The 27119-nt window shown below is 37.5% G+C and overlaps 1 protein-coding gene across 1 annotated transcript in view; it reads right to left on the bottom strand.

Annotated features, from left to right (window-relative positions):
• Nucleotides 1-27119, bottom strand: part of LRRC9 (leucine rich repeat containing 9) — a 39402-nt gene that overhangs the window by 20 nt on the left and 12263 nt on the right. The window contains 22 exon segments of the mRNA XM_059819481.1: nt 1-154; nt 645-828; nt 5886-5966; nt 6158-6201; nt 6204-6374; nt 6967-7103; nt 10015-10154; nt 10509-10617; nt 11979-12073; nt 12595-12728; nt 13461-13646; nt 13649-13681; nt 14082-14228; nt 14231-14258; nt 20252-20434; nt 21883-22146; nt 22591-22662; nt 22664-22711; nt 23051-23058; nt 24007-24205; nt 25255-25376; nt 26366-26512. Coding sequence (XP_059675464.1) covers nt 1-154; nt 645-828; nt 5886-5966; nt 6158-6201; nt 6204-6374; nt 6967-7103; nt 10015-10154; nt 10509-10617; nt 11979-12073; nt 12595-12728; nt 13461-13646; nt 13649-13681; nt 14082-14228; nt 14231-14258; nt 20252-20434; nt 21883-22146; nt 22591-22662; nt 22664-22711; nt 23051-23058; nt 24007-24205; nt 25255-25376; nt 26366-26512 — 2686 coding nt within the window.

The raw sequence follows: 27119 nt of genomic DNA, 5'->3' as shown, positions 1-27119 counted from the left end.
TTGCCCTGATGCAGCTGGCTGGTTCCAGAAGTAGCACAGTGATGCGCCAAATGGTTTAGAAGATTAGTCGTTGCTCCTTTGGCTTGCCTAAGAACTCTTTCTGCATGGATGCTTCAAAGATTTTTTTTTGTAATTTCTGGGTTCTTAGACTTATCTGTAACACAAAGTGCACATGGATATTCTCCCTACACAGCCTCACCTCAACTGCCAATCATCAAGTACTGCACTCCTTCTTTTCTTCTTAATTTTCCTCACCAGAACAATGTTACATCATTTCGTTTCAGTTCCTAGCATAGTTAAAACTTTAATTTACAAACTGAAATTGGTTAATAAATTAAAAAAACCCAACAACCCCAAACCCAAAGCTTTTGAAAGCACTGAAAGGCTAATTCTTCTATCAATGATTCAGACTGAATCTGAAGATCCATCCTAGTGTGAAGAACTGACAAAGATATGTATTCCTCCAGAAAACACATTTCCCAGCTCTGGGAAGGTTGTGAGAAACTTACAGACTTGCAAGATACTCAGCAAAGATAAAAATGTCCTTGTTAAAAATACTTTATATGGCCATATAATACGTAGCACGAAGGAGTATAATTATGTTAAGTATTCAGGAATATGTAATCCTGTTTGTTTATGCTTACTTTCATTTGACTTATTCAGTAGAGGCTCTTCAAGTTCATGACCAAATATAAGATCAGAGCCAAATAAATGGTTAACGTTTTCATTCAGATTCCCATTTGTTATTCTGAGAGGATTATGTCTTGTAAAGTTTGCTGGCAGTGCGGGAAATCTGGAGTCCTCTGGAGAGCTTGCAACTGGAAAACCCTTCATAAAAAAAGAAAAAACAAAAATAAGGATTACATATCTTGGTCTTTATGACAGAAATGTCTTTTTGTTTTTGCAGAAATATAAACAGTAATGATCAACTCTTTTTGAGTAAAGAACTGTAGGATCAGTTCTTCAAAGTACTGTTGTAAGCTTAAGATTTGACTATTGCACTGTCTAGATAACCTGTCAAACACAGAAGCTAGGCAAGTTGTGTACCTTAAAAAGCACCAGTAGCTACCAAACTCAAATGCTTGAAACAAAATTGTAAACACTTCAAGAACAAAGCTACTGTAATGCACTGAGCCTGTTTTTACTGAGAAAGATGGAAAACAATACATTTTCAAATGTAAACCCATTACAGGGGTGGCTGGCACGGGGCTGATAAAAATTCACTTTGGAAGGAACTTTATAATTTTTTAAAATACTTAGTAGTTCATAAGTCTCACTTTGTGACCACCATTTCTTGTAGCAACTGATTTAAGGCTGTGTGCCAGCCTGTGCTGATTTGTTAATTTTTTTAAAACTGGGTACAGTACAATGACAATGGTGATTGCCTCCTGTAAATCTTCTCTAATTCAGCAATGACAACATTAAAAGAGACTTAAGCAATAGCATGAAAAAAGAAAATATTATTATGTACAGAGTGTTCTGGTGTCTACCTACTAAATAAAGTGCTAGCCTACTTTCTGTTGGGAAAATCTCTTTTGAAGCTTAAGATCAAAAGCACTTTTTAAGCTTAAACAACACCATACGGTTTCAATTCTTGCTTTCTAACAAGCACTTTAAAAAGCACAACTAAAATGCAACTGACAAACTTGAAAAATCTTTTGTGTTGTTCCACTTGAATGATCTAATGAGAAAATGGCTCAGTTCTGTTGTAGCTAATGAGGTATAACAGCTTCACTGAACCTGAATATAAAACAGAGATTTCTCTAAAGATACAGTCTTAACATGCTTCTATTGCTTAACTCATTCTGCCATGTTTTTATTTAAGTGATGTCCAATGAATAAAAGCACAGGTCAGTTTTGAAATAAAACATTTACACGTGAAATTACTCAATCCAAAAGTGCTTTGAACTCTGTATACAAGCATTATGGCTTCAAGTAGGAAAATGTGTTTCACTAACTTACTAAGGTCCCGAGTCTGCAAACAGAGATATTCATGTAGCCAGACAGGGATCTGTGATAATACACTTTGGACAGATGAAGTTCTGAGACAGAACCCAAGTGTACACGGATTTTAACCTTTCTGGTTTCAGCAGTGACCTACTATCAATGTGAAGACTGAGATTTGACAAAACAGTGAAGATACCACTAATATCAGTATCAAATAATAGCATTTATTCTGGTAGTACCTAGAAGCTAATATCCTGCTAAAGGGCTTTATTTATACAAGAAGATATTTCTGCCAAGAAATTTATATAAGGATACGATATGAACATAACTCATAGGTGTGGGAAGAATAAGATAACGCGAAGTGGTTAGATTCAGTGCAGCAAGTAGTATTTGCAGCTCAGCCACAGTTTAGATGTGGCTGGGCATGGTGACAGCATCACGACAGTAAAAAATAGTATGGAGACAATTGGAGTAGAATAACCCTGTGGTGTAGGTGTCTGCTGGTAGTCCTTCTTATCCATAAAGCAAAGGGGTTGAGGAAAAGCTGCACAGGTTGATGAGGATTGGAGAATAAAACCGATCGTACTGATGCTTCTCATCATCCTTAGTACTTATGTTTTAGATGTGTAAAAAACCTGTTTCTGTGCTCCATCAATACAAAACAGAGATATGAAGAAAGAACACAAAGTGGGAACAGACTCTAGATATCCTCATTACTCTGTTGATCCTTCTGGGGAAACCAATGGTTAAAACGCATACTGCAGTCTTTTGAATTGGAAGGAGAGAGTTCCGTTCATCAAACAAATCTCCAGAGAAGTTTCATGCTGTGATACAGAAAACACAGGTCTGCTGTGGGACAACAAACTCTTTCAGTGAGTGGGGTCTTAGTGATAAACAGAACCACAGAGACAATGAACCTTCTGTTCGTAGGAGACACGTGCTGGGCTACCCTCCTCTCTGACTCCTTGCAGTTGTTATTGTTATTCTTGTATTTAGGATACCTAACAGTGAATCCTACTAAAAATCTCTGTTCTGCTGAATTTATACTGTAAAACGACGTGAAGCATACCCAGTGAATGCAGACAGACTGACAGATGGGTGAGCACAAGAAAATAATGAGCAATAAAATTGATCAGTGTGACAGACAATGGTCACAGCAGATGCCCAACTGTTGTGAAGCTTTCTTTTGATTTCATAGTCAGTGAGAATTTCAGGGCAAGGTCTGGAGGAAAACAACAAGGTAGCTTGTTCAGGGACCCCCTTCTCAACAAAAGGAGTAGCAAAGGTAGAAATATGGCAGTGAAAAAGGGGTGTTGATGACCAGTAACAGTGGTTAGCTCATGGTATGCAATTGCATCTCAAGGCATTAGGAGATGACCTCACTCTCAACAAGAAGCATGGAGATAGGCAAGACTGAACCACAGTGATGGGGACAAGTATTTTGATGAGAAGGGACAGTGAAAGCTAACACAAAGCAACAGGTTTGTGGGCAAAGCAATACACGAAGAATATTATCTGTGTTAAAGTATTTCCAACGGATACAGATGGGACAAGATAGTATCTTTCAAGACAAGACAATATGATATTGCATTATCAAATTATAGTTGAAAATAATTATGGAAGTAACTATCAGCAAGAAGAGAAATTGGAGTCAGGTGTGCCAAGAATCCCATTTACTGAGCAAAGATGGACAGAGAAGTTATAACAGTGAATATTACACTTTGAAATTACAGTATCATGCAGCATTGCTGTGATACTGTGTTATGTAGTAACATTATGAGGTAAGAGAAGTAGGTTCCTCTGAAACTTTTATAAAAAATTATCAGACATAGATACTCTGTGAAAGTAGGGTACTTTTGAATATGCATGTTCTTGTTCCACATGGACATACCTGCATGACACTGGTAGTTCATCTGCTTAACATACATATGAGGATTTGCTTCATCAAATGTGCACCTGCAAATTTAATTTCTCCCCATGACCTAATTCTACCTGTAGCCTAGAGCATCCAAAAGCTGTGTAACTGTGTAGGATTATGAACTGAGGGTGAACCCTGCTGGAAAAAACGAGTGGATTTGCTGCAGCATGGAACTTCAGGGTAAGTATAAGTTACTACTGGGGGTAAATTTCACATTTCTGAATAATAAAATCTATGATGTCATCTGTATCTATAGATAGATGAGCCTGAGACTCTAGTGCGTCTTTTATAGTTTTTAAATGTTCGGTTTATATTGCAATTGCCTACCACAGGCAACTCAGTGAAAGTATCACAACACCCAAATAGTAGGCATCTTCCTGGCAGGCTGATAGAAAGAACCTGTTACAGGTTCTTACACTCATTAAATTCTGTGGTGAAGAAAGGGAGCGGATAGCATGTCTTTTATTTTTCCTGACTTTACAAAACTTGAGATTGCTTCAGAAAGTCTATCTAGAAGGAAAAAAAATCTATTTTAATGCTATGATAACCACATTAGGCATCCATCATAGGTGACATGAATATTGTCCTTGGAATTTGAATAACATTTGCTTTGCTTGTTCCAGGGGCTGGTAGTCCGCTCTCATCCTCTCTTCTGCATTTACTGGCTGTTGAAACACAAGCAATGAACAGCAGTTCTTCTTGAGAGAACCCTGTAAAGGAAAATACAAAGTAACCCAGAAATGGGATCCTTGTCCAAGAAGTCAATCTGATAGTATCTCAGCTACACCAGGAAATGTCTGAACCAAACCTTACACCAATGCCACTCTCCTAGAAACAGAATCCAAACTGTCCATAAATAACTATACATCTTTGAGCAACGCTTTTCAACTTTAAGTGCCCACGAATAACTGACACTTTGTACTGACAAAGTGGCATGCTGTGGGCAAATTTATACCTTCCTCATCAAGTTAACCCAGAACGCAGCAGCTTCTCATGGACCTGAGCACATACGAACATTTGAGTGCACTGTGTGCCCTGCAGAGACGTGACTAGGAAACAGCCTTACAGAAGGCCAAGCATTGAGATGCGGGCTGTGCTGCAGAGAGAAAAGGCTAGCAATATTTTTCTATTTCAATATACAATGTTATTGAAAATGACACGTGATAGGTTATCTGAAGTGTGGACCATAGTGGCAGGTACTAACTGATGCTTACTAATACACTGTAAGTTATACTTCTTAATGCCCCATTGTATAGGAGGCAGCTGAGCCCACCACCTTGATCCCCTTCAGAAGAAAGTCTAGGCCTGCAATTGTAAAGAAGGAAACTCTGGAATAGCCATTTCCCAAGAGGAATCTGTCTGGCTTTTTCCCTTGTGAAGAGCATGACTGTTCTTGCCATTACTAACATTCAGTTTGCTTGATGTTCCCCTGCCATTTCATCATCCATTTCAGAAGCCAGTTCATTTCCGAATCTGTATAACCATTTGTGAGTTGTTTTAAAAAAGGCAAACCAACAGTACTACACTGAAAAACAGAAGCACGTCTGGAAAAAAAGAAACCTGAAATTCCCCTTCAGGACTTTTTCAAGGAGTGATATGCAAAACTACAAAAAAGATTGCTATTGAGCCATTTTAAAAATAAAATGAAGTATTTCAGAAATCCTTTAACATTCTTTGACCTTTCTTCACAGATCTGACCTGCTTTGGAATATTGAAAGGACAGCCCATCACTGCAACATACTCATGCAAACACATACATTTTGAATTTATCTTGCAGCATTATGAAGAACAGTATGCTGAAGAATGAGTGCCTTCTGATCCCAGTATGGCACTGAGACGGGCACAGTGAGGCAATGTGATCACCACGCATACTGTGAAGCTTTCAACCTTAAAGCAATAATAGCAGATACTTAGGAATGACCTGGTTATGGAGAAATTCTTAATAGTTTTAATGATTACGAAGAGTAAATATTCAGTGTATAAAGTGAAATACACAACTAGTTTATTTAACAATGCAAACGAATATACTTATTGGATTTCCGTGTTTTGAGAGCACCTTAAGACTGGGAATAACTTGAAGTTTTTCTAGTTTAGATGATTCCTGTCCAAAAGTTAAAAAAGACACCATATGTCAGGAGTTCCCAAAAATCTTGCAACTGGTATATATATTTTGGGGAAAATACTGGTAATTTTACTCAGGCAAATCCATAGAAGAAAATGGGAATTTTGTCTGAAAAGAGCCCACCACATTTAGCCCACTGAATCTACAGCATTAACAAAAATATGTGGTACTTGAGTTCTATTGAAGTCCAGAAACAGTTCCTGTAATTTTACCATGGTTGTAAACTGTTCAGTTCTCATATTTGGTTTTGCTCCAGACGAAGAGTCAAAAGACCATTCTGACTAGCAAGAAAACCTTGTGAAATCATTTTAATGTGGTTATGGTCCAATACCAACTTCTGCAGAAAGGGGAGACATTCAAGTCCTTCAATTTGGCTGATGTAGTTTCCTAATATAGCAAGAGTAAATGCATGGAATCATCTTTAATGGAGTTGGATTCCTTTCCAGCAAAAAATTATCTTAAGCAAAAGCAGCTCATGAACTTTCTGAATTACTTGTATGTTGTTTTCGACCACTTCAGTGACACTGGACAACAGTGTGTTTGATTTCATCTATCTATCTGCTATCTCTATTTAAAGCAAAATGTCTTCCTAAATAAAATCTGTGCATCTTGAGGAACAAGACTTAGGTCAATCATTATCATTGGTATTACTTACAGTGAGGAGGAAATTTCCTCAGCATGGAACTTGCTGCTGGCCATGAGCTGACAAATGTATCTTCCACATGCTGGTTACCCTGCTCTGCCCTTGTCTTGTAAAAGAAAAGTGAGGCACAGTGGCACAGTACGGAAGAATTTCACTCTTCAATATCTGAAGGATCTTGGAGCCAGAGCAAGAATTAAAGCTAGGATATCATTCTTATTGGGGTCAAGACCAGAGAAGACTGTCCCCCACAAATTCAAGGCACAGAGTGAAGACTGAACATAAGGAAAGTACTGTAAAATGCTTGAATGAATGTACAGAAAAGCTGCTACCACCTACTCTGCAAAAACAGAAGTTTCAAGATTTTTAGCCTGCTAAGCTGTATCTGAGCCATGTTAGTAATTCCATTATAGCCCAGATGAAAATCTTCCGAACTCTGCATTATCAAGGGCAGGTTTTCTTCAAATTCTGCATCCCTAAACCAATAAAGCAAACAAGAGTATGATGCCACTATTTTCCTTGGACAAAAGAACTTCAGCATTTCCCACCCCAAAAAAAGTAATTTATGAAGGGTATATATAGACGACTGCATTTTCACTAATCACTGGAACAGGTTTCATAGGAATTACACCTGTATACATTAAAAAAGTCTGGTGAAAAATGAAACAAATCCACTACTTTGAGGTGGAAATACTCCATATATAAACTTGTATTCTGTGGAAGCTAGGTCAAGTTTTCTGCATCCAGACCATGGAAATCAAACAAATGAAAAAAAACCCTTCTCTGCTCACAGAAGTCTGATGACATGAAAAGAAAACAGCTGTAAACCACTGCTAAATTTAGTAAAATACTTATGGCAACCTTTGGGTATATTCTCAGAACAGCTGAATGACAATAGGGCAAAATAAAATAACATGCACTGTTCTACTAATCACATGCACTGTTCTACTAATCTGTAAAAGCTTCCTTTCTGTTATGTCTGACCTGTAATTAGGTAGCATGAACTAATAGATTAAGAAAGAGAAGGGAAACAAGGGTTCTAATTTTAGCTTGGCTTCTTCCTTATGACCCAGCTAATGAAACAATGTGCTTAGCAACCTCAGTTTCCATAAAAACACTAAATATTGGTGATTACTGAGCAGCTAGTGACTCAATTACATTCATACATCACAAAAAAAATATTCAAACTGTATGTGAATATGTAAATTAATTTGTGTTAAGATGTGTAAATATGTAATATGTCTATTTCATGCTTCACACGGGCTTACCTCACAAGGCTACAAAAATTAAGAGCTAGTTCAACTTCTGAAGAAAGTGTCAAGAGGATTTGGGAAAGTTTAAGAACATTTTTATTCCTAGAATATCTCACGATTGAGAAAGAAGGCAACAGTCATTAAAAAGACAGTATTCACTTAGTGGGAAATTAAAAGCAGGTATAATAAATGGAAAACCAAAGAAATTGACAGTAAGAAGTAAAAGTGTGCAAAAAATTGATTAAAAGAGCGAATGCACATAAGGGGACATCAATGACTTGTAGCATTAAGAACAGTAAGAAAGACTTTGAAAGTATATCAATAACAAAAGTAATCCTGACAATGGTATTGGATCATTACTAGCTGAAGATGGTAGAAGTATCAATAAACCTGCAATGAAGTATAGTTATTCACTAAATACTTCTGTGCTGCATTTGTGGGGAAAAAAGGGCAATGTTATTCCTATCACACAGTTATAATGAAATAATTTCCATTCCAGTATTGCCTTAAAGGTTGTTAAGTAGCAGCTGCTGAGCTAGAATCTGACGTGTTTAAATCGGTGACTCTGAGTAAGTCACATTTGGAAAAGCTGGCTGAGAAACATCATGGAGTATTTATGTTGACTTGCACTAAGTTTGGGAACATCAGCCAAGTTTCAGTGGCCTGCCAGAAAGCTAAAATTGTCAATATTTAAAAAGGGAAAGGGGAGGAAACTAGAAGGCATTAGTGTAAAAAAATCCCTCCCATCAACAAGAGGGGCATTCCTACAGCAACTGAACAATTACTTCAAGCCCTTTTTGAGCCCTCAGTCTGTATAAAGAATGTTCATCTCTCATGAGGAAGCAGATAAGCAAAATGAGCACAGAAATTTTTCACCCTATGATGGAAGCCCAAACAGTCCATATCCATGTGTGTTTCTGCCAATATCCCTTTTCCCCAGAAAATCTGAAAACAAATTCCTGGTTTTCCCCCAGTCCAGATGCTGAGCATATGCAAAGAATGAAGACAAGAAGAGCTGTGTGAAGTCTTGAGAAGTATGCACACAACAACTAGGTTTTGCAGGATTCTCTGATGCTCTGTCACTGCTACTTTTATAAAACTTGACCAATGTATAGAGGGAACTCTGCATGGTGACTTTAAAAGACTTGTCTGATATGATAAAACTGAATTTGAGTATGGATGTTGCCTTATCCATGCAGAAATAAGTAAATGAATCCTGACAGGTCCCAGAAGTTTCAGTCCTGAAAGAGTGCACAGATGAGAAATGCAAACTGAAAGGTAATTTGAAAATGCTCTTTAAGACACAGGCTGATCTAACGTTGATGGCAAAAGGAACAAGAAAGAAGTATGACCACCTCCTTCAGAGGATGACGAAAAGAATATCACTTACGGAATGAGCAAAGGAAAGGAGGTTTAATGGAGGATGAATGACTGCTTAGACTACACACAACACTGCAGAAGAACTTTGGATGAATATACAAAAGCCTTCTTTATGCTCATAAAAAGTACTGTAGTCTGAACTGGCTGAACTCATTGATGCTAACAAAGGGTTGTGACTGCCATCAGAATACGGTGTAAGGCAGCTGAATTTTCGCAGATCAGGTTCAAGGGACTGAAATACTATCTCAATGTATTCCTCACTCTCTAAATATATTCCTAAAATTTTGTAGTGTAATGTTGTACAAATTTAAGTAAAGAATGAAAACAGAATATCAATGATAAATTTGATCAGAGATACATGTCCACACTCTCCCAGATCAAACCAGCAGCCAGAGAGAGGTAGGTGGTTCCCTTACTCAAAATGAAATCCTTTGTAGGAAGGTGAAAAAACTTAAATGTATGCCTAACCACCTATGCGATAGGATCCAGAGAACAGATGACAGCAGCCTGGTATAATTAGTTTGATGAAGAAGTGGCCTAAAAAATTGTTCACAGAGAACTTAGGAAAGAAAAGCCAATGAGATGATGCCAAAGATACTGTATGTGTGCAAAACAAACAAACAAACGTACTGGGTTTCTTCAAGCTAGGAGAGGAAAAAAAAGGGAGATCCAAAGCTACTGACACTGAAGACACCTCCTTCCTCCTCAGTGGATTAAAGGAGAGATAAAAGTATATTTCAAAAGCTGATGGTACTTGCTTTCTTTGGCAAGTCCTTCCTGTCCATAGCCATGAGAGGCCACCTTTCCGTACAGCTGCTGCCTATTTGTTACCTGATTTGGGAGCTTTTGTCCAGGCAGTGTTGATTCAATGTGATTGTAGTTCAGTCACAATACCTGTAGAAAGGAAACAGAATTAATCAAACAATGTTTCTCTGCTAACACATGAGCAAAATTGCCAATTACATTCTTCTGATCCAGAAATTTGATCTTTAGAAAGATGATTGGTCAGTTTAAAGTGCTTAAAAATGTCTGATGCAATTAATTGATTTTGGGTCAGATTACCGCAACAATACTGTAAAATTGAAACAGTGGTTGCAATCAGCTTTACGCTGATTGATTGGTGTTGTTACAAAACCCCACGAACAACAGGGTATTAAAGGAGATTAAAGACTGTATGTTCAATCAAAGAAAATTAGTTTATCAATAATATTATTATGAAAAATAGAAAAGACTGTGTCATGAACCCACCTTGGCATTAGGAAGGAAGATTAGACCACTGAAAGACATGAGATTATTGTTTTGTAAATTCATGCCACAGATATTTCTAAACTGGACCACTAGCACCAGCTTTACAGCTCTGAATTAAGTAAAAAAAGACAAATATGGATTTAGAATACAAGTAACATAGAAAAATAAGATAGAAATGAAATATATAGCATAAGAAGATTCATAACATGCTGGCTTTGGGGTAAGAAATGCAACATACTCCTATGAAAGAAGCATCCTAATGAAAATCTCACAACAAATTCATGGTTCTTTTTCCAGTAGTCAACAATTGATTTGATTGTTACACCAAAGGCAAGGGTTTTCAACAGTCTGCTCTATTTGCTTCTATATCACATTACTGAAATTCCAGTTCCATACCTCTTAGACTGTTTTCATTGCTTTCCAGCAGTGCTGGAGCTGCAGTTGCTCAGATGGAGTATTCCATTCTCCACTTAACCTGAGGCCTGCCAAAGCACCACTCAGATTGTAGTTGTAGCTGCGACAAAGCCTGCTTGCAAGGTACTTGTTACTACTTAATGGTAGAAGCAGCATACTCTATTGGTCAGAGAGACATTCCTCAAGTAATTTTTAGGAATGCTGTTGATACATCCTGACATGGTGATACTGTTGCTGAAGGCCTTCTAGGCTATTTAAGATCAAAAGATGAAGGTCATGGACTGTGCCATGAAAATTGTCTTCACATGTTACATCAGGTAGGGACTTTCACTGACAGATGCAGGATACTGGGAAAGAATAAAATATAAATAGGTCTCTAAGAAGACGGATACATACATACAACCCATATAAATACTTTCCTAAAGATTGATATTGGGGATGATGTCTGCAAACAAGTGTGACTAGTGCTGTGTAAAATACTTTTGTTGCAGAACAGTGACTGCCCCACTGAGTGAACATACTCGTGTTCAGTTAAGGACGCATTTAATGCAACCAATCACAGGTCATTCTTGCTCTAAATTCCTGTAGATCTACAATGGACAAGGCAGCTTTTTCAGAAATCAGAAGATTGCAGAAGCAGCACTGCATGTACATATGTGTCTGTTCTCACTTTGGCCGAATTTGTTCTGAAAGGAATCAGATCAGATGGATTTTGATCAAATGAAATATCTCTTCTAGATATACTTGATCTGGAGCCAGTACCCTGTCTCTTCCAGGCATTTTCTGTCAAACTGTGTGCAGGCAACACCACTCCCTAAATGAAAAAAGGAAGCATCTAGAGAAAGACTATTTCTTCAACGGAACTGTGGGAAGTAGCCCTTTGTGATGAAAAATTACACTTGTTTTATGGGTCAGTCAAGGGAATTTGGCCTACAAATGCTAGGGAATTATCAGGCACATTTGCGAAATACAGATTCTACCTTTAGATTTTCATGTTCTATCCACAATATTAGATGCTACTTTTAATAGATAATGCAATTCTGAAAATCACTGCACATGATATTAGAAGCTGTCCAATTTAATTCTTGCATTTCTGTGCAGTCTGAATGTCCCAGTCTTTCTGCAATCACGAAATCATGCGCTTTCTCCTTCTGTTGGTTCTTGTTAAATGCATTTGAAGTGATGTCTGCTATATTAATGCAGATCTAGAACTATCATAATAATATAGGTAAGAAACATTTTACAATTCAAGGAATTAAAAATGTTTAAAATCAAAGTAACTTTAAAAGTGTTATTTTGTCTTTATATGAGCAGACCTAGATGACTGTTTCCTTATGGAACATATTAATGGAGATAGTCTGTGTTTTCTCAGTTAGTTTAGAATACAGATTTGTAAGTAATGTACACTAATTTCATAGGTCTTAGAAATTATTAAGCTCCAAAATTATAGTTAAAGCCTCGGGAATCCTAGCAATGTGCCAGGACACTATTGTGCTAGGTACTATTACAAAAAAAGGCAATTTCTACCCCAAAATGACTAAAGAGAGACAGAAACAGACAATGGAGTGTTATGGAGTATATGAAAAGATTACACACATATTAATAAGTCTGACCGGCTGGGTCTTGATCTGTTAAATTATTTTTTAAAAAGTTATAGTAATAATCTGCATACAGAATAACTTACTACTGCAATGCCATCTAAGGCTTTGAGAGAGGGAAGATAGAATAATACAAATAGTCGGTAGTGATCTTGTTTCCAGACTATTCAGTTTCTACTCATGTCCAAAATTATCAGATTAGTTAAACAGTAAGTAGAAAAAAGCATGAGTTTATTAATATAACTTTAAAACATCCATGTATAGGTGCATTCAGACTGCTTTGTTTTCAGCTCCTCCTTCAGCTGTCATGTGCATGACTCAAAACTGAGAAATCACTTAACAAAATCCAGGTATCTTCATTTAGATTAATAGCACTTTTCAACATTCAAGCCACAAAGATAGCCCTTAAAGTGAGTGAAAACTATACCGACATGGCCTTAAAAGCCTTTGTGCTCTCAGACAGTTTTACAGAGTCTGAACATAAATAAGAACCAGTCTCCAATTAGTCTCCAATTAGTGTCTGAATCCAGCCAACAAAGTTTATAATACATACATTAGCATTGCAAGTAAGCTGAAAAGAACTAGAACTGCTGCAGGTGTAATTGTTTGTTATTTGACATGAGTTGCAGAATTATTCCATGGATTGTAAGGCTTGATTTAGCCTACCTGGTATAAGTGATGTTTATCTCTGCAGAACATTTTGAGCCCAGTCTACCTGGAGGGTTCAGTACCTCCTTCTCTGGAGTGAGTATCAATCCAAAAATGTAGATTGGGGTTCTCATCAGTTTGGGTTCCGCTGTAAAGATGGATGAATGCAGTACCCACAGGCAGGACCTCCAATTATGTTTAAGTATAGCTTCCTCTATACTTGAACAAGTGGGGAAACACTGTATTTCTAATGTAATAAAAAACAAATCAGTTTTGAAATAGTAAATATTTACCTTTAAATGATGTATCTCTTGGTTGGTGTAAACAAAGTTATTACTTATGTGTAGCTCTATTAGTGAGTTAGTTTTCTTTAAACCAACTAAAGATGTGATTCTGTTGTTCTCAATGGAACTGTATAGAGGCTAAGACAGATTTTCAAACATATGTCTTTTGAGGCTGATAAGATGGTTATTATTAAACTATGTCTTGTAAGTTTGGTGAGCTTTGAAATTCCTTGAAAAATAAACAAGATGCACTTAGTATAAAGTGAGCTGTAATAGCAAAAGGTGGCTGATACGGAATGTAAAACAAGTTACAAGTGAGTGACACAGTTTGTGTTACTGGGTCAAACTATAGCTAGATCAATGATCATTAGATCAATTAGATCATTAAACATAGATAAATATGCACATTTTAATAATAAATAACTTATTTTGCTGGAACATAACCGTTCTGCCTCACTTCCTTTCTTCAGTTCTGCTAAAGAGACACTCAGATTTTTTAATATTTGAAAAACTCACTCTGTTGGCAGCGAGTAAAAACTCACCCTCTATAATAATACAGTATAAAGAAACATTACTACTGTGTCCCAGCTTAACAGCCTGCATTATCACTACCATGGTAAATATGGTACCATCTAGTGTTGAAATGTAGTTTTCATCTAAAGTGAGTTCTTCGAGGCTAAGACAAGACTTTATTCCTTCTACACGTGTAAGATTGTTGTTGCTAAATGATGCCCATCTTAAACACTCCAATTTTTCCCAGTTGGAAATTTTGAAGAGTGTTGGTCATCCCGATTTAAGACCGTGATCTGTGACAAAACTCAGTATTAGAATTGAAAGAAACTGACCAGTCAATTAATCTGTAAATTAATTCCACCTGTTTATTCTGTGCTCAGTTTCTATGTGTACATTTCCTACTAATATCAATGGCAGCTTCTTGGATGCAGGATGTGATATTTCCCCATTATGCAACAGAGCTACTCATCTTTAATACATTTCAAAAAAGTTCAGCTTCTCTTCCAAAAACAAGAGCTCTACAACATTAATATGCCAGCTCCCAAATGTACCTTTGCAGTTGAAGCTATCTGAACATAGACATTTTTTTCGTGTCTGCATTAGATCTTAGATAGTTTTGTTCAATTCAAATCCTTCTGCAATACATGATTATTTTATTGGCTAGTGCGCTTTATACATCCTCATTCTGCAACAGGACTTTAGTGGAAACAGGATTTCAGCCTAACACCAAGGCTGGATGTTTAGTCTGGAAGAGGCTGAGTGCAAAGTCAGAGCAGAATTTATCCTAACTTTATAGTTCTTCATGCTTTTTATACACAAACTAAGTACTCTCTTCTCTATATCATAGATTAACAAATTCAGTAATTTTCTTGTTTGAAATATTCTTGAACAGAAACAAATAAATGTCTATACCAAACATATATTTTGCTGCCCAGGTTGTGAAATTACTTTCTTACACAGGATCTGACTTTAGACACTTGGCAGCAAGCTTCCTATAAAGACAAGGCTGTCAGTGATCCAATCTATAACCTGTTTGTATGACTATGACTCTCCCTTTCCTATAATGCTACAGTATGTTAGCCAATCATTGTACAATGGGGAAAAGAAAAGGTCACAGACTCCCAGTCAAAAAATTCAAATTGTATTGTAGGGGCCCAAAACATCCAGTATTGTATCTAGGTTGTATCTAAGACAAATAATCACTTAAATATTCAGTACCATTAGATTGGCTTTGGTGATGACTAAAGAACATTTTGGGCTATATTATTTTATTTTCCAAAGTATTTATCATACCCTTTAGGAATCCCTTCTCTCTGATGTCACAAAACATATATGACATATGCTAAAGCATTAATTTTCTCGGCAGTTTTTCTAAACATGAATTCCCTAATGCACACAGAATGAAACGCTACACTTATCAGCAGAAATGTGTTTTCCTCTAGCTATTCTATATTCTAATAACAAATTGAACTGACAGAGGAGCTTTTAACCTTTCATACTGGGTAGATTAACATGATTTCAGCTGATGGAACAGAACAGGTTAGGATGACCTTGGATCTTCCTCCACTGACTCTTGTAGCTTTTTGCCAGCTCAGTTTCCTAAGGAAACAAAGCTAATGTGATTGTGCTATCTGTATATCCATCTGCTAGCATTACCACTAATTTTTAAACCTATTGGTGAGTTTTGTCCCTATCTGTCAGACAAGCACTACTTCACTTCCTACAAATTCCGTTAAAATGAGCAGCTGAATCAGAGTTATAAACTGACGATCCCAGTGAAGGAAAGGCTGCAATATTGGCTCAGCTACAATGCCAGACGCTAGAGGATCCGGGAGAGACCTGTTCTGAATGATCTGAGAAACTCAGAGCTCACACCTGATTAAGCACTGGATAACCCAAAGACAAGGCTCTTTCTTAATGCAAACCAATTTCCTTCAGTCCTGCTGCTCATCAAGTGACTGCTTAATTAGTTTTTAATTTTAGGTAGTCTTTCAAGGTGAGAGATAATGTTCAAGGGGTTTTTCTCAGTGTTCGCTGGTTTGAAATTAGACCTACTAGCTCTCTTCTTGCAATCTGTTTTTCATATTGGTATTTAGTAGAACTCTGTGAAATTTTAATCCTGCCTGATCACAAGAAATGGATTAGTATAGAGAGTTTAATATGCATGTGGCAAAGCTCACTTGGCTTTAAACATGAAATATGCCTAAGCCTCTAAATTTTAGGGCAGGGTATATTTGAAGGGTCAGTATTAGAAAACTGTGTTGCTCTATGCATTAGAGAATTTATGTTTATAGAATTTGCTAGGGCAACTAATGTTTCAACGTGTTTCAACATTATACTTCTGTGACATCGGGAAAAAGTTGGGTTCAAAATTGGCAGAATAAATAAGCTAAGAATAGGTACTGAATTTTATAATGAAAAATTCTCAGGGCCAATCTCTACTGATCAGGGAGAGAATGCAAAGGAGCTGGCTGCATTTTCCTGAATCAGTCTGGTTCTCTCATTATCCTTGCCACCAAGCATCCTTGCTCTTCAAAAAATTGCTCAACATTCTTGAAGCTTCACTGACATTCTCCTTTGAAATATGTCCAGAGCATTTGGAATTTCTGGAACCCTTAAAGGAAGCAAGTAGATTAAGGACTTTGTCTTGCCTTCGGAGGCAATTCTTTAGAAAAAACAAGCAAGTGTATCTCATAAAACACCAGCCTTGGTGTTTTGAAAAAGGCAATTTCATACGCCAAAAGCAGTCACAAGCAAAACGAGTGACACAAAAACTGAAACTAAAAAAAGTGAAGGCTAGTTAGGAGAGGTTTAAAGACGTAGAATGTTAAATATTAAACATTTCATCATTACACACTTTTTCATTTACAGTTAAAAAAATCTTCACCCTTTATGTTTACAGACTAAATCCAGCTGGCGGTTGGTCACAAGCGGAGTCCCCCAGGGCTCAGTTTTGGGACCGGTCTTGTTTAATATCTTTATCGATGACCTGGATGAGGGGATAGAGTGCACCCTCAGCAAGTTTGCAGATGACACCAAGTTGGGTGGGAGTGTTGATCTGCTGGAGGGTCGGAAGGCTCTGCAGAGGGATCTGGACAGGCTGGATCGATGGGCCGAGGCCAATTGTATGAGGTTCAATAAGGCCAAGTGCCGGGTTCTACACTTTGGCCACTACAACCCCAGACAACGCTACAGGCTTGGGGACGAGTGGCTGGAAAGCTCCCCTGCAGAAAAGGACCTGGGAATGTTGATTGACAGCCGGCTGAACATGAGTCAGCAGTGTGCCCAGGTGGCCAAGAAGGCCAATGGCATCCTGGCTTGTATCAGAAATGGTGTGGCCAGCAGGAGCAGGGAGGTGATCATGCCTCTGTACTCGGCTCTGGTGAGGCCGCACCTCGAATACTGTGTTCAGTTTTGGGCCCCTCACTACAAGAAAGACATTGAGGTGCTGGAGCGTGTCCAGAGAAGGGCGACGGAGCTGGTGAGGGGTCTGGAACACAAGTCTTATGAGGAGCAGCTGAGGGAGCTGGGGTTGTTCAGTCTGGAGAAGAGGAGGCTGAGGGGAGACCTTATCGCTCTCTACAACTACCTGAAAGGAGGTTGCAGAGAGGTGGGTGTTGGTCTCTTCTCCCAAGTGACTAGTGACAGGACTAGAGGAAATGGCCTCAAGTTGCACCAGGGGAGGTTCAGGCTGGATATTAGGAGAAATGTCTTCACTGAGAGAGTAGTGAAACATTGGAACAGGCTGCCCAGGGAGGTGGCAGAGTCACCCTCTCTGGAGGTATTTAAGGAGCGTGTGGATGTGGCATTGTGGGATGTGGCTTGATGGGCATGGTGCTGTGTGGTGTGGGTGGGTTGTTTTGGTGTGGGTTGTGGTGTGTTTTTGTGGTTTATGGGTGGTTTTGGGTTTTTTTTGTGTGGGGGTGTGTGGTGTTGTTTGGGTGTTTTTTTTTTTTTAATGGTTGGACTTGATGATCTTACAGGTCTTTTCCAACCTTAGTGATTCTGTGATTCTGTAAAGCAACTATTCATGAGCCCTACTGGATCAGCCATGGCCTTTTTATTCCACTACAGCAGAAGTGAATGAAAAAGAGGAAAAATGATAGCAGTGAGAATAAAACATTTGTTAGAAACATGGATAACTGAAAATGAAAACTAGAAATGTCGATGAAAATTTGATGGCTAATACAATCAGAGATCATAATCAAGGCCTAATGAAATTCAAGCAATGCTATAGGCTTGATCCTATCTAAGGATTTTTAAATAGTCAGTCAGAATAAAGAAAAGAAAGATAGTTTCAATGCGTATTTTTCTCTGCCTTTGGGAAGAACTGTCAAGGGATGCTCATAATTTACATGGAAAAAAAATACTTTGTCTTTTGTTAATAACTAAAAAGAATCTAAAACTGGAACTACTCATGTTAACATTTTTAAAGCAGGAATTTTTCAATCAAGGATATTAATGAACTAGTTGAAGAACTTTCTGAGCCACTCATCAATTCATTTTATATAAACAATAGTATGCTTGGGAAGTTCTAGAAGGTTATGAACAAACTGAACTTATAAAAGTATTGAGGATAAATAGGATGGCCAGAATAGCTCAGTTAGCTTGGTATCATCCTTAGGTAGCACAGAAAAGCTGTTATGCAACACAGTAAATAATTACAAGTTAATGGCCTTATTAATAGATGCCAGTATGGTGCATAGGGAACAAAAATTAATATTAAATTGCTTTTTATGAAAATGTAAATGTATTGATAAGATTAATAGCTTCTGTCTGAGAATGTAATTAAAAAAAATGATATCCAAAAGTGAAGGTAACTTGTTAAATAGACAAAAACTGGGTAGAGGATGGATCTCAAAATCTAACTATAGAAAGAAAATCATCACTTTACAGATGTTATGGATGTTCTGCTCGAAATTCTTTTTCTCAATGACTTAGCAAAAAAGAGCAGGAGTTCCTTCTTGGTAAATTAGGAGATGACATTAGGAGATGGCCCTATTTAAAAAGTACATTTCTGCATAGAACAAATTGTAAATTATGTAGCTAGGAACAGAGAAATTCACACTCATGCGATGAAAGACAGTATCTCAGGAACACTGAAAAGGACTAGAACTAATGATAGAAAACCAGATGAATATGAGCTTGCACCGTGCCACAAGGACATACATGTCAGTTAATATTTAATATTTAATCATTGGATTAGTGAGTTGGATTAGGCAAGCGGAATTATTTCTGGGTATGTCATTATCAGTCCAGTGCTGGAAGTTTCTGTATAGTTTTGTAGGAGGCCATACATAAAAACCATGTGGATGTAATAAAACGTGTTCAGAAAGGAACTAGAATAATGTCATGAGAAATAAAAAAACACTTTATAATGAGATGCTTAAGAAGTCCAACCTAACTTAGCTTCTTTAAGATAAGATAAATTGGGATGATTTTGGCTAAATAAGGAAAAGACTTCTGGTCCTTTAGAACATCTGGTTCTGCTTCTTTAGCACACCAGAAAGAGACAAAATGAAACCCAGTGGATTAAGTTTGATAGTAGCCAAATTTGTATTAGAAACCGGATAGATGTGATAGAGAGATAGGAGAGGTAGCTTCACTGTTACTTGATACGTTTAAACAAACACTAAGAGTGGATTTCATACCAGCAAAACAATATCAGCAACAGAGATATCTACACCTGTGGTGGCTGGCTGGGCTCTCCGGTAGGATGCAATTCCCTTCAACCTACACTAACCCTCTAAACTGTTAGGTTACTTATGTCCCCAAACTATATTGTTTCTGCACTGTCTATAAAAGGAATGTAGGATTACTATTTCAGATGTGGTTATCTACACTGTAGATAAGCAAAGTTAGGTGAAATTAATCCTAATCTGACTGGTTTACTGTAAAATCTGCTGTAGCTCAAAGAGATGGTATGAAATTGATGTAGAAATTACCACATAATGCTTTCTTGCCTGCTTTATGCATAAAGTCTGTCTAGAGAATCTTATTAGTACCCCTTGGTCTTAAAAATCTATTAATGCTAAAAAGACAGTTGCACTGCAAAATAAGTAACTTAAATGCCCTCTTCAGGGTGTCCTGGACCTCCTGTGAGGCATCTGGAAATAGCTATTCTCAGAGCTCAGGGACAACATAACTATTGGTTAGACTTGAATGTGTTCAGAAATATTTTTTTAACCAAAAAGCATAAAACCTTTAACCTAAGACAACAAAAGAAAAATTTTACAGAGATTAATCTAAATGTTAACCTATATACACTAAACAGCATCAGCCTTACCATTGAATACCAGTTATTACAATGCATCTGCGAATCTGCCTTGGTCTTGCAAATTTGAGACAGAATTTTAGCACAAGGAAGTACACTGAGAATAGTAGTTTTTTCTTCATCAGTCCTAGAATATTCTAACAGAGACACCTGAGGGAAAAAAAAAGAAAACACTGTATTTAGTGTATAATATAACTAGATATACTATACATACTTCACAGCTTGGCATATAGTAAATGGCATAAAAATCCTGCTATTCTTGGAAGGGGAAGGTGATATATTAGTAAACATAATAATTCATAGATCTATAAGTTTACTAGTTTGCAAGACTTCCATAGATCTTGCACATATCAAGTTTTTAGAGTTTTCGGTACATAAAGCAGAGAAGGTAGGCCTCATTAAAATGCTCTGTGTTAACTGTAGTCTGTTTTCTGTGAAGGTACTTAGCCATTTTTTTTGCAGAAAGACATGGTCTTACTCAGTATGTGAGCGGACAGAGTTTTCATTGTGACTGTGCTGTGACCACATAAAAGTTGTGTTAGCATAACACTTGAGTTCCAGCCTATACAGCCCATTGAGTGGGTTAGCCTTAGAATCAGCCTAGGATTCAGGACTGCTTTGGGATATAGTCCAGAGCTTAAGCAGAACAAGTTTGTGCTCAGGGGTTGGGAAAGATTGCTTCCTATCTGCATATAAAATACTCTGCAAAATTACGTATTGAAAAGACCTTAAGACAAAGGGTTTGGCACTAGATCCTTAAAAAAGCATGGTTTACCCTGTTATTTTCCTCTCCTTTGTTTCTATTTGGCAAATATTGTTACTTTCTTGCATTCTGAATTCAGCAGAACTTGAACAGGACTGTTTCCAAAATCATGCTAGAATATAATTTTTGGTACCAGCAAAGATCTTTGTAAGATCAGTATTTATTAAATAATTTCTGACCTACTGTGAAGTTCTGTTTGTTCAAATTATTTGAGACATATTCTATTCAGATAGTACTCTGTTTGCCTGACTTTGACTTGTACAAAATATTGAATTTAGTGTTAAATGATAATTAAAAAAGCTTTTTTAAGAGCCTTTCAATGCCTCAAATTTGTAAGGTTTAACTCTCCTCATTCTGACTGAGCCCTTTAAATAATGTTAAAAGGTAATGATTCAAAGGGAATAAAGAACAGAGGGAAACATTTGTTCCAGAAGCTGGTTGGGCAATAGGAATGAATGAGAGTCAGTAAAAGGGCTGAGTATTGGCTTTTTAGCCAAAGCTCCAGCCAACACAGCTGTGCTGCTGCAGACAGATACATGCAGTAACAGAGAGACTAACAGTGTATATGCACATCCCCAAGGCTAGGAACTGTCTTTGCTCCCACCCCCTATTCAGTGCAGCTGAGACAGCAAAATTAAAGCCAGGGCTTGGTTTTTTGATATCTGGCACAGGCCACCAATAAATTTAATTCTTAAAGGAAGCAAAAAAGAAAGGAATTATGCCTCAGAGATGTCTCTGAGCAAAAATGCTACAGAGCTTATTCACTTGGTTAGGCTGTGACTACAAAAAGAAGTGAAGGTCCTGGGAGAACGAAGGTGCCATTACACGATCAGAAGGCTTCTTACATTGCAAGGGCCTTAGAATTAATAAGGTGCAGGACCAGATTTTAAGCCTTTATAACTGTGGTCATGGTTAGAATGCTTTTCCAGGAATTTCAAGTGCTGATATGCACCTTATGCCATGGGTTGTGTGTGATGTCAAGACTGAGTATGTTGGGAGTGTGTTTATGAAAGTTATTTATATCTTCCCTGGACTTTTTCAGCTGGTTACAGCTCAGGTTGAAGAACTGCAGTTTGCTTAAGCCTCTAATGCCCTCAGAAGTGATCACATGGTTAACGCTCACATCAAAATATTCCCGGCTGGGCTGCAAGATAACTCAGGTTTGTAAATAGTTGTATGGCCAAAAGTGTTGCAAAAGAAACTTTCGTTAAAGTAATCAGACACATTTAATCTTTAAATAGACTTAATTGGATCCAGTGCCTGGGACCCCCCTTGCTCAGTATTGGGTCTGTTGAGGGAGACCTAGTGTGCTCCAGACATGTTACTCTATTTATTAAAATGAAATGATCATTATAAAGGTCAGATGGGTGATAAAGTGATACCACTGTAATATCATGATTCAAATTGGAGACAGTATCAACAGGAACCAAAACTGTGGGCTGCTAATAAGATCCTAGTTTAGTCCCCCATTCTGTTCCCCTGTGTGCATCCTGGCCCAATCCTGTCTTGTGAGCACACCTCACAATGCAAAAATATTTATGCTAGTAAATGTTCCTTGAAAAAAAAGAATTAGAGCTTAATTTCTCACAAGGTCATAAATATTCTTTAAGGAAGTAAATTCATTAAAGCTGATGATAAGCTTTTGAAATGTTTCTAAGTGTAGAGATGTCCTGCAGAGTGCTCAGGCTGTTCCCATTCAAATTCAAAACCTAGGCCAAAAGTAGATCAGAAATGACAATTTTACTAGACATGCAGCCAAACTCTGTAATACTCCACGGCTGCCTTTAAAATGAAAAAGCTTCAACTGGTGGAGTGCAAATACAAATACTATCCTACTGGTAAACCATAAAATGACTATAAAATGTGAATCAAAACTAACATGAAATAGTGAAAAGACAATAGAGGCTATGATGACTCTTTTTCACTTATTTGAAGATTATTTATTCTCCAGCTTCTCCCTGAAATAAAAGTGACCTGGCTAGGATGGGGAGTCAGACAGTCAATGGGTTCACAGGAGAAGGGAACAGATGCTGCTGACACTAAGGAACTGGCAACTCTTCCATTATGAGTGTGCAGTATGGGAAGAGTGGAGCTGAGCAGAGACAGTAGGAAAAGGCAAAGTGAGAGGAGAGTTGCTAATATCTCACTGCAAACACAGATCACTGGAAAGATGGCACTTTGGTAAAATAAGAAGATAATTGTTATTCTCTTCTTTCTTAGCATTGCCTCTAAATAAGCTTTAGAAAAGAAAAAGTTCATTTGGAACTGTAAAAAAATACGATTGAAAACATAACCATCAAGTATAAGAAACAACACCATCTCACAAACTAGAGTTAAAAATGTGCCAGTTCAGAAACTATTTCACAGTTTCATGTATCAGATATTTATCAGGGCTACTTCATCAGAAAAGGCAGCTACTGAGGGTGCCACACAATAGTTATGCATATGAATGCAATGTCAGAATTATGCTGACCTGAAGAAGTGTTTTTCTGTGCAGCTGTTATAAGATTATATATTTCTGAAGATAAAATCTGTAGCCTGCTACAGTTTTGATGTGTTTTTTTTCCCCTAGGCTGCATTCTTGTGATGTCAAATCTGACCAAAAAAAAAAAATCTTTTCAAGAATAACTGGCATAATGGCATGAAGTCACGTCTTTCATAAAATTCAAAGGAAAGGCTGATAGTTTAGGTCGTGTCCTATCCTCAGATGAATTCTTCTTAACCTGTTTTTCATTGAAATTACTTGTCCTTTACACAATAGGAAATGCAATTAGGATTCAGCCCAATAATTATAATTCACCTTGCATAATAACTGATAGGCAGAGGAACACAAGTTCTAGTGATGTTAAGTAAATGTAAGCAACATCAGAATCAAGCCCAAATGGAAATGTTAATTTTTAACTTTTGTGTTTGGTTTAGGTCATGGGCCAACCTGAATAACAAAGTAACAATTACATAATACATTTCTTTTCCTGAAAATTTAACAGGAATACCTTACCTGTACCTGACTAAATATTGGCCTTGGCCACTGAAAATATTGGTTTTTTTTCATTTAAGCAAGCAATCTGAGGCCTGACCTTTGCTGTCGGTTCCATATTCAAAACTTCATCATCACGTTGCAAACCATGAGACAGAATAAATCTTTCTGTGCTTCTCTCTTCCACAGTTATATTGCACGTAGAAAACAAACACTGGGCTTTGAGCTATATAAAATAAAAGGCATTTGACATTTGTAAACTTACTAATTTTTAATAAAATAATAAATTTAATACTAAGTGTAAAATGAGAGAAGTTCGTTTAGGAAATTAATAGCAATCAAGTCAGGAAATCATCTTTCTGTAACACAGATCTGCTAGAAACTGGGTTTAATTGCCTCATAATCAAAGCATTGCATAATGTTTTTGCTTGTAGGTGTTGTTGTGTACCATAGAGCACTCTGGCTGGAGTCAAAAGAAGTACACCTGTGCATCAAAATTCTCAAAGTCCAAGAATCACAGTAGAGTAGCCTAACACTGGACCATGGGACCAGGCAGACCTGACTCATCAGTGAATTTGACTCTCTCCTTCCTTTCCCCACAGCCAAACGTCCCACTTCCCCATACTCTCTTGTTTCTAACAGACAGAGTAATGCAGAGTCTGAAATGAGCCATTCTACCTTGGCAGCAAGTTACGAAGTTAAATGAGTGGAACAGCAGCCTTATATGCTTGTAAAAATGAATAGAAGAAATCAAGGAAAAACTTGTTCAGAATACCAGCTGGAAATAAAATAAATTTTCTTTTTTTTTTTCCAAAACTGCTCATCTCACAATTTAAATCAAACAACTTAAGATCATTTGCTTCTGCAAGACCCCATGAAATAAAGATCCTTTGCACAGTCAACACCGTAAGTTTTACTTTGCACAGTAGCCCAGAGAAAGTAGTTCTTAGTGAGAGAGGACTTAGTTTTCAGCTGCATTTCATTCAATCTGTTGAAACTTAGAGGATCTTTGCTTTCTTTGCTATGCTTTTTACAAGTACAAAATAAAAGCCTCATCCAAATCTCACTACAATGAGTGGAAAGTTTCTCACTGACTTCCACAGAAGTTTTATCTGGCTCTGACAGAATGGACAGAAAAGAATCAACCTTAAACCTGGGCTTGTCAGGTCGTGTTAGTAGAACAGAATTTAATTTTACTTACTTGTTTTTTTCTCTTGATCTGTGAAATCCAAAGCTTGCCTTTTAATATCACAGTAGGAAAAACAAAGTTCATACCAGTGTAACGTACTCAAACTCAGCAATGTATTCTGGCAGGAGCAGTTCATGGTCAAACACAAACCACTCGCAATGCCAATGGCTGCAATCTCAATTTCTCTGTTCCAAGGAAGCCCACATTTCTAAAGTGGAGGCAACAGGGCAAATATATTATTGGTTTTTAGCTAAGTTTGGTATTAATTTCAGAATGTTAATGAGTCAAAGGTATCTCCTTCGATGAAGATGCATCAGCTTTATTCCTTTCTGCCGTTAGATTTTCTTTGCCATACAGACTAGTAAAGGAGTTTAACTTGGTTATCTAATACCCCATGTAGAATAAGCAACTGTCATATTCCAGCATGAAGATCACAGCCTGTCAAAGACTAGCTTCGATCCTGAGAGCATGGACAGCCCTCCTGCAGTGCTTTCATTGCTGCACTGTCCAAAACTACTCCATCATATTATGGTGTGATCACCTTCCAAATTAGCTTTCATTTCCTCTCTTCTAAGAAACCAGAAACAACCCCAGTTCCTTTATAAAGAGACAGATGTTGCTCCCTGTTAACATTGGAAAGTTTGGAGGGTATATCAGACTGAACAGGTAAAACCATTACTCAATTCCCGCTCTCTTCTCTTGCAAAAAAACCAGGGTAAAGCAGAATCTGTCACTCAGAGGATACATATGATACAGAGATTTAATCTGGTTACTTACAACAGTGCACTTCTCAACAGTACTTATTTTTATTTTGCTTAAAGATAAAGGCTGTGGATTTTAAGCGTGAAGATTCCCTTCATGGTATATGTGTATTGCCCTTTGCAGCACTCACTCAATCCCGCTGTTCAAAGAGTGGGTATGAAACTGCCTGAAGTAACTACTTTTAGTGTGGACTAATGGCTAAATAGCAGTGTGGCACAGCTCACTTCCACTCTGTGAACTAAACAAGCACAAATATTTATTCAAAGAGGAGTCTTCTTGCTTGTTATTGTCTTTGAAAAAATGCACCTCAGTTCATCAGAGACTGTGTTCTGAGGAATGAAACCTCTTGACACAACCCAAAGTCAAAGATGAGTTTAGAATACAAATGTTAATTTAACCTTAACTTTATGCTAACAAGTGCTTACAGATACATACCATTGCCAGAAGTAGATGCATCACTTTCTAGGCATCTCCATGGCCTGAATACTGAATTAGCTTCTGCGTAGTTGACTTGATAGATGGGATTCATTGCATAAGCTGGAGCACTGCGGCCAAGGAAAACTTTTGCAATTATTGCTTTCCCTAAGTGAGGGAGAAAAGACACTTAATGCTTCTAATTCTAGCTTGGGGGTGCAGACAGAATAGTACAACAGTGGTGCTTAATGTAATAACAAGCAGGCTACATCTTGGGCTGACAAATGAATGCTCTAATATGTATGTAATACATACTAATATAAATATGTATTTTTATATATATTATTATTCTGTTTTAATGTTTTTTATGAAACAAATATACTTTGGCAAAAAATGATTACACTGTGCAATCTACCATTTGTAGCTGGCTAATGTTTAAAGCCAGTGAAATCAGAAATACAAGTAATTTCATAAACAGTGGAACCTGTGAGGCCAGGTATCCTTTGGACTTGAGTCTTCCAACCTCTTTCTCCCATACTGCAGGAAATCCAGCTTCCCCAAGCTTCCTATGACACCAAGGCCAAGTGAAAGGTAGTATGTGCAGTGGCTAGTCTCCAGCTATATATATATACTGACAAACTTGCCAGAAGTCCATGCCAACTGCCCTGCTGGCTGATGCCAAAATGAACCCTAGAAAAGCTGAGAAATGTCTCTTCTTTGTGGGGAGGAGGAGAGGGAAGAGAGGTGTCCTAATTTAGGTTAAGCCACATTTCTA

This window comes from Gavia stellata, chromosome 7 (assembly GCF_030936135.1).
Source record: "Gavia stellata isolate bGavSte3 chromosome 7, bGavSte3.hap2, whole genome shotgun sequence".
NCBI classification, from domain to species: Eukaryota; Metazoa; Chordata; class Aves; order Gaviiformes; family Gaviidae; genus Gavia; species Gavia stellata.
This window is presented reverse-complemented; position numbering and strand designations above follow the sequence as displayed.